General features: G+C 38.3%; 2 protein-coding genes across 2 annotated transcripts; one reads left to right on the top strand and one right to left on the bottom strand.

The window, feature by feature from the left end:
* The first annotated feature begins 3,994 nt into the window (after positions 1-3,994).
* LOC141010273 (prostate stem cell antigen-like) lies at positions 3,995-7,468 on the top strand. The gene is made up of 3 exons (XM_073483150.1): positions 3,995-4,046; positions 5,122-5,241; positions 7,257-7,468. The coding sequence occupies exons 1-3, from the start codon at positions 3,995-3,997 to the stop codon at positions 7,466-7,468; spliced, it is 384 nt and encodes a 127-aa protein (XP_073339251.1).
* A 1,672-nt stretch (positions 7,469-9,140) lies between these two features.
* Positions 9,141-16,558, bottom strand: clic1 (chloride intracellular channel 1). The gene is made up of 7 exons (XM_073483692.1): positions 16,455-16,558; positions 16,078-16,142; positions 14,403-14,512; positions 14,004-14,129; positions 13,407-13,513; positions 12,842-13,023; positions 9,141-12,723 (listed from the first exon to the last, which is right to left on the bottom strand). The coding sequence occupies exons 2-7, from the start codon at positions 16,117-16,119 to the stop codon at positions 12,562-12,564; spliced, it is 729 nt and encodes a 242-aa protein (XP_073339793.1). The 5' UTR covers positions 16,120-16,142; positions 16,455-16,558; the 3' UTR covers positions 9,141-12,561.
* Positions 16,559-19,280: the final 2,722 nt, after the last annotated feature.

The raw sequence follows: 19,280 nt of genomic DNA, 5'->3' as shown, positions 1-19,280 counted from the left end.
TGTCGCAAGAGATACTGAAGTTAGCATGCTAATCGGCTAGCCCCAGGCCTAAAAACCTCTTTCTCCATGCACCTTTAAGCTAATCACAAACAGTAGCCTAATTTGGCCACATTGTCCAGAATTAGACTTAAATTAGCGACATTAATCCATCTGTACCATTATTTTTTAGGGACATTGAAGCTTATGAAATCCACCTGATATCAACATTAGCTTGTGATCTTAGCACGAACATTGGAGCAGGTTTCCGCGCTAAACATTAGCTAAGGCTAACACTAGCTTTTTGTCAGATATGTCAGGCAACACAGGTGCTAATTTCGGGGTCTCTAAGTTATTAATAGTGTTTATAACTTAATGACTTAGATAAACTCTAACTTTCAGGTTATTTAGAGTAATAAAGAGCAGTTTCATTTAGTTGTAGCTAGCTCAAGCTGCCTACGTTGTTGGAAAATGATAGCATAAGGTAACCAATTGGGCCCCACTGATGAAATCCCTACTTGTGTCACATATAAGCCTCCCCTGACACCCTTTGCTTATACTGAGACACTGATTTAATGATGGATTAGAGTATTTCTGTGAGGTTTAGGTCCACTAGGATTAAGGCCTCCTATTAAATATCCTCCTTTTAATCCAGATGAATTGTTTATGAAAGGTCAGATACTGTATCAACAGCCCTGCCAAGATGCTAGTATCTGCCCTTTAAACAAAAACCTGGACTGTCTGCTGTGAATCAAAAGGTCGATATTCTTCTCACCTCTCCCACAGCGCTCTAAATAAATGGCTACATTAACCTTATCAGCTTCCCGGTTGATTTATTTCAGCAGTTCTCAGCTCATTGACTTCACTCGTCTCTCCCTTTCTAAGTCATCATAGATTAAGGCCTATGATGCTGTGCTACTGAGCCATGGCTGTTTTTGTCTGTGTGACAGGACAAAAAATAATCTGGCTTTCCTGAAATGTGGGTCAAATGATGTTTGACACTGTTGAGATCGTTGGATAAACAGGATGCCTCGTCAGGTGCTACAGAAAAAGCTCTGCATCTCTGTCTTGCGAACTGCGTTTATAATTAATTGATAATCAGCCTTGTTTTGCTGACATTTGGCAACTGACATTAAGAGGTTTGCACAGCAGCGATGTAAACATGCATAAACACATCCTAGGTAACAGATGGCTGTGATTGTGTGTATATAAACATGTGTGCCTACTTTTACACTCAAAGCAGCACAATATTCCCTTCTGCTGACAAGACCGAGCTACTGCAGCCAAGGTTGTTCAACGGCAACAGAGAGTTAAAGACGCAGATGCAGATCAGATCAGTGACGAAGAAGAAAGACAGACCAGATATGAGTGTTTTTCCTGCGCGCAGAGGCGGAAAATGAGACAGAAAATGTGAGGTTGATGTAATAGAAGAGGGGAAAATGTGGAGGGATGGAGGAGGGGAGGTAAAGGGCACAGACAGGATTAAAGAACACCATCTGTCCACTGAGATCCTCCAGCCAGCACACAAAACATCCCCGTCAAACATGGCATCAGCGGGGTCACCACACCGGCACTGTCTGAGTTCAGATGGTCTCCTCCACTTGTTAGCTTATGCAAAGCTGAAATATAGAGTGTGTATATGACATATATGTGGACCTATAGCCTACAAACAGGCAGTATTTCTTAGCTTATGCAAAGCTGAAACATAGAGATAAAATACTGTTTTCTAAGTGTAGTAAACTGATTTAAGGTTTTATTTTGTTTGTAGGATATTTGCAAATTTCTCGAGGAAGTGAATGAATCAGGGTCAAAAGAGAATAAAAAAAGACAGATGTGCAAATCAAAAAGTGTTTAATATCCACACAACTTAAATGTACTCACTCAAAATGGACAGAAGAGAAGCTGGTGCTGCCACTTTCTCTATTTCACACCAAACTCCATTCAAAAATCTACGACTTTTCAACAAACACACATTTCAAAGACTGTAACAAATCATAAATGTTTAATGACTGTCATGATTTTTTATTCATCTCATTTCGGCACACAACACATCACCCACATCATCTCGATTTAACAAAACAACTAACCCAGAATATCACTGGTACCCATCTGCAGAGCATCAGTGATATATGTGAAGTGAGATGTCTGCTCAGAGTCCAAAGGATACTAAAGACACCAACCCCAGCTACAGTCCGTTCACCCTGCTGCCATCCGACTAGAGATACAGAAGTATCTGCTGCCGTACCATCAGACTACAGAGCAGCTTCTTTTCTCAGGATGTGAGACTCCTCAATTAACTTTCCGCACATGTAGCATAAAGGGACTTAAACTCAGTTTTGTTTTACAACCCTGGCGTTGTAAAATCACAATGAACCCTGAACGTTTGAACAAGAGAAATTAAAGAAATCGCTTGTAAAACGCTGTCTGATACCTCACAGGAGCTTTTAAGACAGTTTTTAAGGCTTATGGCTGCGTAATTAATCAACTGGTAAACAGCTTATTCAGTCTGAGCTCGTTTGGCACACACCATCACAAGACTGCTGTCAGCAGACCGTCCTGCGTGCTGCCCTCACGTCTCCTATTACGCCCTAAAGGATAATTCAGTTAAACTGGCCTCGCTCTCCAACTCACTGACTATCTGTCTCTGACATGCTGACTTTCTCTCTCCATCTGAGATGCTGACTCTTTTCTCCACTGTGCTGACACTGTTTCTGACTTCTGCACCTTTTCTAGCTGCTGTCTCACACATATACACAGGACTTAATGCATTATGGCCTATTTTGACTCAAATAATATCGTTTAACACCACTGAGAGCAAAATAGCCAGAATTGTAGAAATACAGACGTCATTAAAGTGTTGTCCTTATTTAGCACCTTTAAACCCAGATGCACTGTATCTGTTTTTCTGCACAAACTCAGCTTGACATCTGATTTGTCAATTTAACAAAGCATAAAGCTGCCAGAAACCCAGAGTATAAGAAAAATTGCACAGCTCCTTTAAATCTTTTACATGTTTTTCAGTATTATGAAACAATTCAGTAAAAAAAAAAACTTTAATATTACTACACACAAATACATAAAATGTAAGAAATAACACATGTAAAGTGGTTTTATATCAACTTGTTTTGGTCCTTTTGTCATTAATGCCTGTAAATAACTAAACAAATATTAATTTTTAATCGTCTACAGACATAAATGAGACCTAAAATCTGTACTTTCAAGTGACTTTCTCAACTTATCTCTGCATGATACATAAATTATGTTATGTTGCTGTAAATAAAACATTCTCAGTATATTGATTTGTTTCATTTTCAGCCTTATGTGTCTAATGAAAGTAAACTTTTCATGTTAATAAACCCCATAATTCACATAAATGTTACATAACTTTGGTGTCCTCAGTTGGAGCTACAGCCCTGACTGGGAACTAGAAATGATCCTTTTGCTTGACCTTCTTAACGATGAGATCAGAGGTCATCTTATTAGCTCAATTTAACATAAACGCTTAATATTATTTCTATTTTGTCAAAAATGTGCCATCGCTCGTCGCCTTCTAATTAATTAATCACTGAGTAAAAGATGCTGCTGTTGTGAAGTGACAACTTCATGTAACTTGAGTCACAACAAAAATTTCATTCATCGGCCGTCTTGAACCACGTCAGCTGATCATAATTACCTCTGCAAATCAAATCAGACATTTTAGGGAGGAGATGCTCAATGGCAGAGTAACGTGGGTCAAATCAGGCCTGCGACAAAAGTTAGAAGACGAGAAAAAGGGAACACAAAGAGGTGACCTCGGGGGTGCTGACGATACAAACTACATTTGGGGGGATCTGACTTTATCAGCTTCATATACAAATAAAGTAAAACGGAAGAAAAAGTGAGCAGTGAGGGTGTGGACATCAAAGAGAAACTCAATTTAGGACTAAGTTGAGGGGCGTATCGGATCAGCTGTGACGTCTTGAGACGGGATTCTTTTGGACGTGTTTGAACAATTTGAACACTTCTTACTGGGAGCATCATGTCTCGTTCACAACTTCTTATTGTACTCGTGTGTTGTCTACCTTTGGCAGGTATGTAGTTGAAGTTTTCAGTTCATTTAATGAGTGAAGTTATTAACAGAGGACATTTATGAGTTAAAATTATTGTAAAAATGTGTTTTTCAGTGACATTCTGCTAAAACTTTACCCTCTACTTTGGGTAGAACAATGTTCAAATGTGCTGAGATTTACAAAAACTCAACCTTGTGCACAAAGATGAAGAAAAAAGTTGTTTTTAGATTTTGAAAATCATTTTTTTGACTTTGTAAGTTTTGAGTTTTTACAGCTTGTTTAGCGTTAAATGCAGAATTTCTCCCAATCGCATCATTAGAGCTTGATAAATTGATTAATATTAGCTTATCAACAACAAACTGTGAATTAGCATATACAGAACCATTATAGTGTCCATTATAGAGTTTATCCTCAGAGATTATTTTTTATTTTATTTTGAACTGAAATGACCTGTGATTAGTATTTGTGTTTAATTTCCTGCCCAATAAGAGTTTAAAGGAGACATATTATGCTCATTTTCAGGTTCATAATTTTATTTTAGATTAGGCTTACATGATTTAGTTCTCCAAAAAAAAACCCACATCAGTTTTCTCAGATGCTCTGCTCTGATTGGTCAGCTCACACACGCCTGAGCCAGCACCGATCACCGTGATCACTGGGCTTTTTACCTTTCAAGACATTTTACATGCACAAGAGCCAATAGGAAAGGAAAAAAACTGCTCTCTTTTAAAGATTCCTATCAAAAACTGTTGTTTCTGTGCAAAAAATGAATATCAGTCAATATTTCATTATCATTGTATGTAATGTATTATATCATCAGTATATTATATTGTATGTATTATATCATATTATGTCCGTATAGGTCTGAAAAATGCAGATTCCACCTCTGCTGTCTTTACCAGGAAGCAAAACCATACACACCAGTAGCTTGACAGAAAACACTCCCAATGATCTGGACATGCTCAAAAACAATAAAGTCTGAAGAGGGGCGTGTCTGGCTCTTCTTCATTACCTAGTCCTCTGCTCTAAACACCAAAACAAACACATCTCAACATACGGTTTCTTAAAATGTTTCTTTCCCTCTGTTTCCCTTCAGCCTGTTTGCAGTGTTTCACCTGTGTGTTCCCCGCCATCTCTTCTCTGGACTGCTTAAAGTTCCCTCAGGAGTGTCCGGCTGGACAGCGCTGCCTGTCGAGCACTGCGACTGGCAGTCGGGGTGAGATCCAGATCTGTGTGTGTGTGTGTGTGTGTGAGAGAGAGAGAGAAAGTTTATTTCTGTGTCTTTAGATTAGATTATTTTCTGAGAATCTGCTGCAAGATGGCCACAAATTGGCAGACAAAGCCTCATTGTACACAACACTGTCTGGGAACAGATCTGAGGAAAAGATGCAGTGCAATTCAGTTTGTATATATGTGGAAGGATGTATTTGTTTTTGCCCACTGACTTTAAAGAGAAAAACTCACTCTCACTCAAAGAGCTTAAATGTAGCTTAAAGGTCTGATCCTTCCTCGATTCCACAAGTGTGAAAAAACAAAACAAGACCACAGAATGACTCAGTAGATCAGAGCTCAGCAACATTTCTCATCAGTCCGGTTTTCAGCTCACTAATGCCGGTGATGGCATCAAATTATCTCTAAAAATAACTCAGTGGGTGAGGCGAAACGTTCACTGTGTCTCATCAGACGCTAAAGCTCCATTTTTACATGCACCTCAACCTGTGAATGCCTAGAAATCATTAAATCTCCCTCTCTACATGTCGGGTGTGTAATTTGATAAATGAATGAGATATAAAGCAGCCATCATCATCAGTATACCAGACGATATGTCGAATATGATTTCCGATTTAATAACTCAAGAGTTTTGGGTGAAAGTAATTAAAAAGCAGGACTCATTGTTACTAAACTTCTCCAAATGGAACAAAATTCGGGGGTTTTGCACGGAAGCAAAGAAAGGCCATAACAATTTAAATAACACCAAATTTATAGCACTTTGCAAACCACTTATATGATTTAATGTTGACTGAATTACACCTTTTTGTACATTTTATAAGGTCATTTAAAGTATTCAGCATATTTATGTTTACTTAAATTTCCGATATTCAAATAAATGTAATCCATTGCTTAATTTCATCATTATATTCTGATCTAAAAACTCAAATCATTTAAAACTTTGTTCGAGGTGCTCTTGGGATATGGATACATCGCTAGAAAACTCCCAAGGAAAACTATTAAAACGTCTTTATTGTCACAGTAATAGGTTCCTATCGGTCACAATAGCAATAGATTCCTATTGGTGGGTCACCACTATAAAAGAGACTGTTGTTCCCTTTTGAAGGCTGATGCCGAAACACGTCAGAGTCTGTTTCAAGGCCGTGACGGTAAAGGCATTTTAATAGTTTACTTGTGATTTTCTTGACTTGGACTGTTTGTATTCAGACACCAACATTCAAGATGTAAAATTAAACCTTGAGCATCAGAGCAACTGAGGACAATCGCCCAAGCCTGAATGAAATCGGTCAGCTCAGATGGGTGACCCGAAAACTTTTTTTAAAGAAAGTTTTCTATATCTTGTGCTCTGAAAATGTGAGAATTCAAAACAGAAATTCAGCTGGAAGTCAAAGACTATGAATACTGTGAATTCAGTAGTGTTTGTATTCAACAGTTAATTAATCAGTATTTACCTATATATATATATATATATATATATATATATATATATATATATATATATATATATATATATATATATATATATATATAAGACACTATAAGAATATAACACATTAACAATTTCAAAAATCTTCAGTGTCAGATCACCAGTGTTTTTTGGCAGGTTGACATAAAATGTGACCTCTGGTAAAAAAAATTCAGGGCCACTAAAACTTACTTTCTTTCATCAGGCATTTATTTACTTGAAAACATCATTTCTCAGAAGCTAAATCAACACTTTTAGGGCTAACCAACTGTAAAGAAAAAACACACTACAAACAAATTAAAAGACACTTGCTAGCTGAGCAACATTAGGGCTCCAAACAACCCATAATGCAACACTCCTCATTCAAAAAACAAAAAGTCTGTAGTATCTAGTCCTCACATATTATAAAATAAAACCCCATATATTCAAGGTTATTCTGCAGGTTTTCAGTCCCTTTTAAAATCATATTATTACGGCCTCTCTCACCCTCCACAGATTTATTTGACCAAAATGAACTCCTTTCCTTTCTCTCACAGGTCCACTACAAGTGACGATGTACGAGAAGAGCTGTGCCATCCCCGCCCAGTGTGGCGTGAGTGGACAGAAATACGCCTCAGGCCTCTACTTCAACTACACCAACGTCTGCTGTGATACAGACCTGTGTAACGGGGCCGGGGCCGTTGCTGCCCTCAGCTGGGGACGAGTCGCCATCTGCCTGCTGCCGGCGATCACTCTCCTGCTGGCCTGAGGGTCAGAGGTTGATGATGGAGGTGTGCAGGTCTAGATGATCTCACGCTGAACACCAGATATCAAAGATGTGACAGGCACATGTAAGATAACAGGGTTTGTTAAAACAAGTCCTGGTTTTAATGAAGAACTATCAGGGATGATGAGTGACACACTGATGTTATCTGATATTTTTTCACCCATAGTTTCCACTTATCTTATTAAAATGCCAAGAGAACCCAATAACAATAATACTCATTATTTTTAATTTAATTAAAGAAGCATATATTTAACAAGTAGTTACAAAAATGCCAATACCAAAATTGACCAAATAAAGTCAGAAAAAATATGGTAAATGGTAAATTTGTAGTTAAACTTTAGTTAATAGTTGTCCAACTGTAACAGACAATAAAACGCTTAATAAACCATTTACTAAGCAACTGTAAAGGTTTATAGAGTTTAACAATGTGCATATTTACAACTTTATATGGGCAAAATACTGTTTATAGATTAACTAACCATGATTCTAAACATCAGTTGCAACTTCACAATCATCAATTGCTTGTTGTTAACAGTGAATTAACTTAACCAAAGTTTAATTAACTATAGATTTACCACTTATTTATGATGTTTATTGTAAAGTGTTACCCAAATTAGTAGATGTTCAACACTTGTCAGCTCATGTTGTCTTTAAAGTTCAAAAGTTCATTTCTGACCTTGGTAAAAGAAGATAGTTTGCAGATGAATTTCATGTGTTATGATAGAAAGCTCTGCCTCAGGAGCAGCTACCAAATGGACCCTGTAGGGGGACTGTTTTGTCAAATGCTGCTTTCCAAGATCAAGAATTAATTTTAACACCAACATCGACGAGAGCTCACTAAAAAATTCTCGGAAAAAGTCGCAGTTTGAGCAACGACATCCGGGTGTCAAATGGATGAAAGCTCCAGAAGAGGTACTAAACTGCTTTGAAACCTTAAATAAATACTGTTTTTCTTTTGGTCATGTATCTATGCCTCTCCAAACAAGATTAACGATGACCTGATAATGATGCTTATAAAACTTAATAAACTACACTGAAGAGCTGCATTCTCAGTATTGTGCTTCTTATTTGTGCTCTACTTTATGTTCATTTGCTGTGTTTGTACGAGTATTTTTGGATTGACCGCATTTGCACCTTTTTGTACACCATCTCCACGATGTTACCCTCGATGATATGGACGACTGAAACTGCCAAAATCAAAAATAAATGAATACTTAAAAATAAACAAAGGCATTCATTAATTTCTAAAATGTGAAATAAATTAGTTTTTGTGTTTTATTTGCTTCTGTATTTATTTACCTTTGTATTGATTCACTTATTTTATCTGTTAATTTATATATATATATATATATATATATATATATATATATATATATATATATATATATTTATATTTATATTTATTTATGTATTATCTTACAAGATAGAAAAGAGAAAACAAAAAAGAAATTAATACATAAATTAATACACAAACAAATAAACTGGAAATGGAAGAATAAATAAAAAGGTAAATAAATGGGAAAATATATAAATATGGGGATTTATACAAAAGGTAAATAAATACAGAAGACATTTAAAGCAGAAATATCAATTACACATTTAATTATAAATTACAGTAACAGTTAAAGAGCAAATAAAAACAATGCATCACTGGTTAATTTATTACCAAGATATTTTTTATTTGGATATTAATACATGTGTCTTTGTAAGAGCTTTTAAGTATAAAATACATTTGAGCTGTGCCGTTAGTTTGATTGTCCTCATAGTTGATTTAAATCTACCGCTCTATCGTCCACATCACTGTTTTGATCCTGCAGACTTTTAAGTGCAACTGCTTACTACGAAATGGGAAAACGGCATAAAAAAAGACATAAAAAAGTCTAAAATATTGGTAGGGAAATGCAAAGGACAGAGGAAAAGCACAACAGGGGAGTCATAACAAAGAAAATGAATGTAAGACAGTGAAGTGAAAAACAATCTAGTCAAAGTTACATTTTAATGATTATATCAAGTTAAATGGTCCCTGAAATTGTATCAATTCCTACAGTAAGAAGTGAGAATCACTTCACACTCGGAGAGAAGAAATACTAAAAATACATCAAATTATTCAGACGAAATCCCTTTAAACGTTAGTCCATTTTAGAAAATAGATGAACAATTCAGTCAAGTAAAATAAACAGTATCATCTCATTGATCAACACTCGTATTAGCAACCTATCGGTTCGTCAAGGAAGGCGTTACAACCCTGATTCCAAAAGAATTGGTACGCTGTGGAAAAACATAATGTAATGATTTTCAAATCCTCAAGAAGAAAATTAATGTTCAGACGGCTTAAAACTTTGTCTTTGTTTCCCTGCCTGTAACTTGCAAAGCGATGCGAACCACAGCGTCCCAGAGTTTTTGGAAAGGTGGTTGTAACCTGCATGATTAAAATCCATCTGTGCTCACACTGCATGTCTACTATAATCAAAGTCTGTATACAAGATTGTCTTTTCAATGGGTTTAAATTGCACTTCGGTTTCCTTTCTTTTTTCTCTCGCCCTGATCTGAGAAACATGACACATGACAAGGCTATCTTGGCCTCTATAAATATCATTTGCATAGTGCCGTGAAGTTAAAATCACGACACTATAAAATCCACTACACAAGCTGGTACAGTCGAACAAGGCGTGTCATTATCGCTTCCAGATCTTCAATTTCAAGTCGCTTTAACATTAGTTTCTGGCAAACTTCCAAGAGTGGATTAATCCTTCTGGCAAATATACATGGTTTATGTTTAATTTAAGAATAAGTCTAGTGATATTCGAAATGTTTCTGATTGTCAAAAAATCCCATTCAAAGTCCAAAACCAACAAAAAAAGGTTCCTGTTTTTTCTCCCGACTTATGTTAACACCTTTATCCATTTATAAATGCCAACGTCAGGATGTTACAATGTTCTCATGCTGATGTTCAGCAGGTATATCGTTCACCATGTTTGCATGCCAACATTATTTAGCACCAAACACAAAGTACATCTGAGGCTGATGGGAATGTCGTTAATTTTGTAGGTATTTATTTGGTCATAAACCAAAGTGTAGGAACGATTAAATGTTTGACCCATTGATTGTTTACAAAGATCGGCAACAGGACAGCTCCCGAAAAGTGAAGCCTAAACATCTCCACCACCCTCCTTCCCCAATTTAAAGGGAATCCATCCAGTATTCAGGTGGACTGGGTGAATGACATTAAACTCAAATCAAAAAATGTCAACCTCATCATTTTAAATGACTTTTAAATACACCGTCCTTCTCCTGTAAATTGTCTCCTGTTTGAGTGACATCAGTTAAAAACTGAAACTAAAGATTTATGTCTTTAGTAGGACCGAATGGGTGTAATAAAAAACCTTAGTACCCTGTTATTGGTTTTGGACTTTGACGAAGGAAATAGAATATCACCAGCCTTATCCTTTAATTACTAACAGCCTACCGTCTAAATCTGTGACTGCTGTTTTAATTTTAAACACTGTTTATATTTAACTTCCTGCTGTGACAGAAGAGGCCTTGCGCCCCGAGCTACTGAAGGAGGGAGGATGATGTGCTTTCATTGTAGCACTTTAGCGATTAACAACAGCTTTTTGTTACAATCAAACAACCTGATCTCCCTCTTTTGATACGACACTGAAAAGGATCCTTCATACATCACAGGCAGAACAAAATAAATTGTTGGTAACAGGCCCTGACAGCGGGTCACAAACAAGCTTGGTAATCTTGAATAATCCTTCACGCCTGCTGTGGGAGCACAGAAAGGGGAAGCCCGAGTCTATTGAAACGGTTTCCTGTCTCTGTAACCGTTTGCAGCTCTGACTCCCTAAAACGAGTACAGGGAAAAGCACCCCCTTCCTTTAAAGAAACATTTAAAATAGAAGTGGCTTCTTAAAGGCCTTGTTCCCTCTATAACAAAACAAAATATTCAACGTGAAGCATCTGTGATTAAAAGACAAACCACAAAAGACACTTTGGCAGGTGAGCCGCCGCTGCTATGCAAATGAAACCCATTTCCTTAATACCAAGACTGAAAATGAGAGAGTCAGCTTGCATGAGGCTTGCAAGCTACAAGTGAAAAATTGATCTGGTAGGCAGCTCTGTGTTCCCCCCAAAAAAGCAAGAATATACTGTAACAAACGTCATCAAGAGGGGAACATTTTGACTTTACAGTGTGTATCTACTGATGGCGAAACTGTACACAAGCAAGGCTGTAGTTTTTGTGAAAATGTTCGTGTAAAGGCTTATTTATGCTCAACATCAGGATGGAGCCTTCTGTAGGTGCTCTGCATTTATTGCATCCACATTTCTGCACGTTTTCTGAAAGTTTACGGATACGGACCAACAGAGCAGTACCTCCAGTAGTCGTGGGGTACAACTTTTAAAAACTTTGATGCGACAAACAGTCACCACAGAACAGCTGGGAGGAGATTGGACGGAAATTAAATGTAAGTTGGACGGCGGAGGATAAGCGGAGGACCGAGCAAGACCGATTTGCCTCCGAGTGGCGTCCTTTAGTGGTTGAATTGCTTAACATCCATGAAAACGTGAAGGACACCTGGAAGTATGTGGGCAGTGATGGTTATATCAGTTGAAATGGACGTTTTTAAGGGAGCATAAATGAGCCTTAAGTGTGTGTGTGAGCCTGCAAGCAACATGATCAACTGGTAACCAAAAGTTGAGATAACTTGGATGATATGTGGGCGTTAAACAAGTTTGTCAAGAGGATAAATTAAGCCACAGTTAAAAAATGTTGTGCATATCTGCTCTTCTTATTTTTCGTACTGATGTAATCTCATTCTTGTGGTGGACAGAAAGCACTTTTTTCAGGTGGAAAACTACATGAATAAACTCCTCTAAAGCAAACCTAATAGTATTATTTGATGCTAGAAAATCCGACTCCTAGTAAAAAAGGTGAAATCAACTTTTAAAGCTGCAGAAAATGACCTTAGATTTGCCTCTTGAGAAACAGATCAAACATGTTGCTTGCAGGTCAGTGTGTGTATGTTGTTCTTGTGCTTTTATATTCATGACTCATGCATCCTGTTGTCCTCCTACTTGAGAGCTTTAGCAACAGAAGAGTAGGCAATGTGGATCTCTTCGTCCACCGGGCAGGTAGAGGCAAACTCATCCCTTGCGTACGCAGCGTTCAGGTACCTCCAGAGGTTTGTCAGAGACTGAGGGATGCTGAAGTTTCGGTATTTTAAACACACCACCTGGACAGAGAAAAAGAAAAAAACAAAAAAAACAAGACAAATTTCAGACCAAAAACAACCTCCTAATCTTTTCCTCCCAGGCCCCCCACGCTGCACAGCTTGACACAAGAAAGATTACCTTCACGATGTGGAGCTTAGGCAGCAAGTTGCAGTCAGCCAGAGTAAGCTCTTGGCCGTCCAGGAAGGGGCGGGACGAGGAAGTGACCTCATCGGCGCTATTCTCGTCGATCTCATCAGGAAGTGGGGAACCAAGGTAGTCATCCAGCTTCTTCAGAGCCTTCAGCAGACCTTTCTCTAAATCTGAGCACATGTGCACACACAGAAAGAGTCAAATATCGAGTGTAATCAAAGCTCAAAGGACAGTTTCTCCAAATCAGATAATGAATTTCATTTCTCTTTAGTTTTAAATGGCTGAAATAAATGATTGAGTGAATTTTGTTTAAGAGAATGAATGAGTAGATTAAGTGAACACACAGTTTTCAGAGCAGGAGGTGACCTGCAGCTCAGACCCTAATGTTATTAACACAGACGCTCCCTGCTGGTTTTCAGTCCATCACAGGAACACAGGAAGCTCTGCTACATAAAATCCCACCAAAATAAAACAAGCTCTATTAAAAGGAAGGAGTTTGATTCTGTAATAAAGACATTGATACTTCTGTTTTGAACATATTGGATCCACTTACTTTCATTGGTCTGCGGGTTTGAGTTCTTGACGTAAGCCGAGAATTTGGAGAAAACATCCATGCCTGCTGTGTTGGACTCTGGGTTGCGAGCAGCCAGACGGGGATACCTAAACAATCATAAAGATCGATGATGATTAACATACAATCATCACATCAGAAACAAAAATTCACATGCCTGAAATGTGCATGAAATTAGACGAGGAAGATTCTTACAGGGTGACACAAAAGCTACAAAAACATTCAAAACAGGAGGCTCGCAAACCAATGAGGACTGTAACGAAGATTATTTTGATTATAGATAAATCTGCAATTGCACGATATGGATTTATAATGATAAATGATTATTTAGCGACCCAATATATAGTGCATCTCAAGTGAAAAATGGCTAAAAATGTAAATATAAATGTTCTACAGCCCAAAAAGTACATCTTCAAATCCTTGTTTTGTTTGACTGTCCACAAATATTCTGTTTACTATAAATTAAGACAATGAAAAGCAGCATTTCCTCACAACTAAGAATCTGAAGCGAGGAAATGTTTGGTTTTTTGGCTTGAAAAATGACTTAAATGAACTGCTGATCAATTTTCTAAAAATTACTTGGGAGGGCAGAGATTATCCTCCAGGAACTCCTCGATCTTGTTGGTGTCGGTTTTCACCTCGCTGCCGTACAGCAGGAAGGGAGGCTGAGCACCTGGAGCCAGGTCCTTCAAGATGTCCGGCTTTCTAAAGGTGGATGTAAATGAAGCAAGTCCAGCAAAAGATATAAGCATAGCAGTAAGAGTGAGATGGAAGAAAAGGGGGAAAAGGAAGGAAAATGAGAAAAAAAAACATATGAAACTGCAGGAAATTACTCATGTTTCCAACTAAGACTTATACCAAAGTGGCTTTAAATCTTTTAACACTCAATGTCTGATTGAAATGTTTTTTAACAGCCCGGTACATTTGGGATCATTTTAACAGTAGGCGGACATTCCTCTCAGCACACAGTGTTTTCACCTCTTCATATCCACGGTGGTGACATCGAAAGTGACTCCTTTCAGCCACAGCACCATGAACAGACGCTGGGAGAAGGGACAGTTGCCGATGTTCTGACCATCGCTCCCCGCCTGGGAAACACAAACAGACAAAATTTGACCAATAGGTAAATTTACGATTTGTTTCAGCTCTCTACCATATCAAAATAAAATATCTTGAAGTCTACTACAAAAATCAACATTTGAATACATCATATTGGCATTTTTTAACATTGTTTGACATTCGAGGGATCACTGCAAAAAATGTGTATTTATATATATATTTTCTGTGTGTGTAAGAATATCGGCCAACGTACTGATGACAGAATTTTCTTATTCCCTGATCGGTATCGACATTAAGTATCGGTCAGGCTCTAATCTGGAACTACTTTACTAATTGATTAATCACCTAATCTTTTATTTGTTTTATAACATTGCAGATTATCTTTCATTTTAGATGATGGATTGGACAAAACACTGGGCTCCGGAAAATGTTGATGGGCATTTTTCAACATTTCCTGACATTTCATTTAATGGACCGAACAATTAATGCAATTAATCTTGCAGAAAAATCATCCACAGCTGCAGCCCTAGAGGTCACATAATTCATTCCTGCATTAAAAGGGGCACTATGTAGTTTTGGAGAGGAAATTCAAACTCAGAATTTTAATATATATACAATATTAATGAGGTAAATGAATAAACAAGCTGTTATCAGTAAAATAAGGTCCCCAGAACACTGTTTGAAGCTAGAAAAAGTGGCAGGGTCCGCCACATATATATATAAAGTAAAACGGTATGAAATTGTGATGTCCTTTAAGGTCAGTTTAGGAGTCAGTCAATGATTTTTCTCTTCTGATTAAAATTTCCTCCCCAAAACTACACAGTGCACCACAGTAGAGCTGGTAGGCTGCACAGGAAATGATCATACAGCTTTACAATGTTCCCTGCATGGCTGCAGGAAGCCACATTTCATTCAGTCAGTATAGTATATATTTACTCTGTGGCCTGAGCAGCATACAGTATAAACTTGAGGGCAGTCACAGCTAATCAGGAAACCACATGTTGAAAGTACACTTAAATATCCTGTTAATTAAGAGTATCGAGTGTCTTCTCTAAAAACCTGCTTTTTAGAGAAGTTACAACAGCATCTTTCACCCCTGTGGGAGGAAAAAAACAGAAAGTGGAGGGTGGTGCACATGTTTCACATGTTCAAACAGAGGAATCATTATGGAAACTTGTGTAAGACCGTGAAGGGAGGAAGAAAAAAGCCATATTGGTCATATTACAGCATGTTTTTGGCTCAAAGAAAAATGGGATTAGCCTGCCTGGCCAACATACTAAATATAGATTAAAGTCGCCTGCACACTCTCTTAACGTGCATTTAATTAGATTAGCCTTACTGGCATTTATAAGCCCGTGTGAGTCAGCAGAGGTGGTCCAAATGACATGGACACTGTACAATATTAACACCCCATAATGTAGTTTTAAAAACGTGCAAGGTGACATTAAGAAGGTGGTTTGAGATACGTTATCAGCTCGTGGTGACAGAAGACTGAGAGAGCAGATGAACCGATAAGATAAGAAGCTTTAAACACGCACTGTGAAGCAAATAAACGCCACTTAGTGTCACATAATGTCGTCATCGCATCGCTCACCTTCACAAAGAGCTCAACTTTGGGCTGGTTCGCGTCGCTCATCTTCAAAGGCTGATGCACGAGACCTGTTTTAGAAAAAACCGGAAACGGACACAAGTAAGTTGGAAAAAAGTGATGCGAAACACGGTGAAGTAACGTGAAATGTTGAGGGTTTTTTTTTTTATCTAAACGAGAAACGACACAAGTTCAAAACTCGGCCAAGCCAAGCCCATCTTTTCCGCTCCAAACCCCGCGGAGGAGAAAAAAAACAAAAAAATGACAGACGACACTTTGTTAGCAGCAAACACAAAAGCAGCGCAAAAGCACAACCTCTGCTTCTTCTTAGAAAAGCTCAAAATATTCACTTTTAGCTGTTTTTTAGGGTGTGCAGAACCGACCTCAAAGTGCCGAGAGTTGTCGCTGACGCCTGTAGGATGCCTGCTGCTGGTAGTTTCCCCTCCCAGTGCTGCCGTCTGTCAGTCGGCTGCAGCGGCGCACTCATCACCACCGAGGCAGCGCCTCCATTTCCTGGTGCCGCGTGACGGGCCGAGCGCCCAGCGAATGAAGATGCGTTCAAGACCCGGGGAGAAAAAAAAGGCGCGGCGCAGCTTCTTTGGAGGAAAGAGGAGGCTGGGGGGATGGAGGATGATACTTAAAGGATGACTTCAACAGTTTTACACATTAAAGCGCGTTGGGGAGTGCGGTCCTGCTCATGTGGGAAAAAAAGTGTTTAGTATCTCCAGAGGAAGCTGCATGTAATCTGATAGCTTCGTAGAGTGATGGGGCGATGACGTATTTTTGTAGGCTAACCCTGAAGTTAGCATCGCCCTGGTTACCCCCCCCCCCCCCCCCCCACAAAAAGCAAGCCACTTGTTAGCAACAGCCATTTTTTTAAGATACAAAGCTCTTTTAAATTCAATTAAATGATGTATTTTATGTTGTATGACACAGCATGTAAATATCTTAAGCCTGTGTTAACCACAGACCTTATTTCAGGCATTTAACCGAAAACCCATTCAAAAAAACCATTGACTTTGAGACAAGGGAACCGGATGTGCTAAAATGCTAACTGAATTATTGGTTTTAGGTCTCATTCTTACTCAAAAAAACTTTGTTTGGTAGTGAATGGAGAGAGATCATCATATGTGTAGTTCATGACACAATTCAAACAATTAAATTCAATCAAGACTCATTACTGTCATTACTGTGGGTGTCTACTAGAAAATGTTTACATGCCTCTGTGTGAACGCTCCCCAGTCTGTTCTGATTGGTCAGCTCTCACAGGCCTGAGCAGGCACCGTCCACCATGCTTCTGCATCAGTTCTGCAGTTATTTTTACAATCGTGGTCGTGTATAGGGTGTTGCTGAGGGCGGTGACTCTATAGTTATGAAATCACAACCTCACGAAAGTCGGTTTAAAGGTTGAATACAAGCTGCGTGCATTTCTCTGTGGATGGAGTGTCCTGAGAATTTCACAGGTTTTAGAAAACACTTTCTGCAATATGTTTAACTCTCAACAAGGTCTCCTAGACTATTTTGTTAGCATGAGTGAAATAACACATCAACAGTGGATCTTTATTTTATTTTATTTTATTAATTTTATTATTTTTATTTAGTCAGAGCTCATTTATCTTTTTTAAATTGAAGAATTACGCTTTAATGAAAGTAGGTTAACCAGAAAACCTGGAGAAAACCCGTTGAAGCACAGGGAAAACAGGCTAACGCCACACAGAAAGGTCCTGCCAAGGTCCAGCTAACTTTACAGAGTAGCTCTTATGCTGTAAAGTTAGCTCCTGTCCTGGGAAGTTAGCTCCTATCTTGTGGAGTTAGCTCCTATCCTGGGAAGTAAAGTAATAATTTACATTGTAGGAACATGAAAAGTTTCAAGTTAAAAAGTGCCAATTTTTTATTGTTAGAATGTGAAAAGTTTCATAAGATCTGTGGTTTTCACAGGCTTAAAGATTCAAATTCTTACTTTCTATACTTTACAGTTTGTACTGCAGTCTAGGAAAGAGCCAGTAGAGGGAGCTATGGGCTTTATTGTGCTTGTTGGTCACAAGACATGGAAAACTGTACTGAGTCTGGTCCAAAAATCTGGAAAGTCCATAAAATGTTATGAGGAGAGTACTGCTGGGTTGCAACTCCAATGAGCATGTAACGCTTACAGTCAAAATCTTGATTCAGATACAGTGTGTTTCCTGTCGTGGAGGCCCAAACTGGGATTCAGGGACCTCCAGGAGTCCTTGAGTGACTTCCAGGGGACAGTTTGAGGATACTTTAATCTAGTTAACCCACAAGAGACAAGACTGCAAGTTCTAATGAGAGGTTTTATTTATCTTATATGATCAGCCATCACTACAAGCCAGTCAGTGAGGGACTTGAAAACTCTGATATAATGTATTATCAGGTTGTGTTACTGAGCACTAGAGGGCGTCCTCGGTTGTGGAACGGCTTGCAGGTGGGGTGTTGACCCAGGATTATAGATCATCAGATTTGTCTGTGGAGAAAACAATGGTGGACTGTAGCTCGTGTCGCAACAGGTTAGAGCAGACACCTCTCTTACAAAACAAGCTCCGGGGCTCATTAAGTGCAGACAAACCTGTTGTGTGTCTGTGAACAACAATAGCCAAGAAAAAAAAAGGTCACTCATACATGAACTCACTATCTGCCTCATGTGTATCCGGTTATCCCATGTTGTACTGCCTGTTAAACTATTGGCTGAAGTTTTCTGTCAGTATCAAAAACATAAAAATGAAAGCAACATGTTATCAGTACTACTGCGATTTACTGAGGTCCACAGCTCCAGAATACTGTATATGTGCCATGGCAGCCATTTCTTCTTCTTTGTGGAGCAGTATTAATGCAGCCAATTACCTTTTAACCGTAAGTCGATACTTCGTTAATTCAATAATCTGGAATAAGGTTGATATGGAGCTGTAATTTGATTTTCTGAGGAAAGTTATCTATTCATTTTTCTTAGGGACATCTTCATTTTGCCACTCAGGTAGTGAATAATCTAAGTAAGCCTCTTGAGGCAAATTGTGATTTGTGATATTAGGCTATATATAAATGAAACTGACTTTAATAGGTTCCATGTTTGTTTACACACTGCTTGACCTGATGTCCTTCAATTAAACATGACACTCTGGTAATGCATTGTTTGTTTTGTGACTGATTTGTGCTCGGCAGCAGCGTTTCTGGAAGTTTCTATTATTCAGGGAAGC

Source organism: Pagrus major, chromosome 16, assembly GCF_040436345.1.
Source record: "Pagrus major chromosome 16, Pma_NU_1.0".
Classification (NCBI taxonomy): domain Eukaryota; kingdom Metazoa; phylum Chordata; class Actinopteri; order Spariformes; family Sparidae; genus Pagrus; species Pagrus major.
The sequence above is the reverse complement of the archived record's forward strand: the minus strand, read 5'-3'. Positions and strand labels throughout refer to the sequence as shown.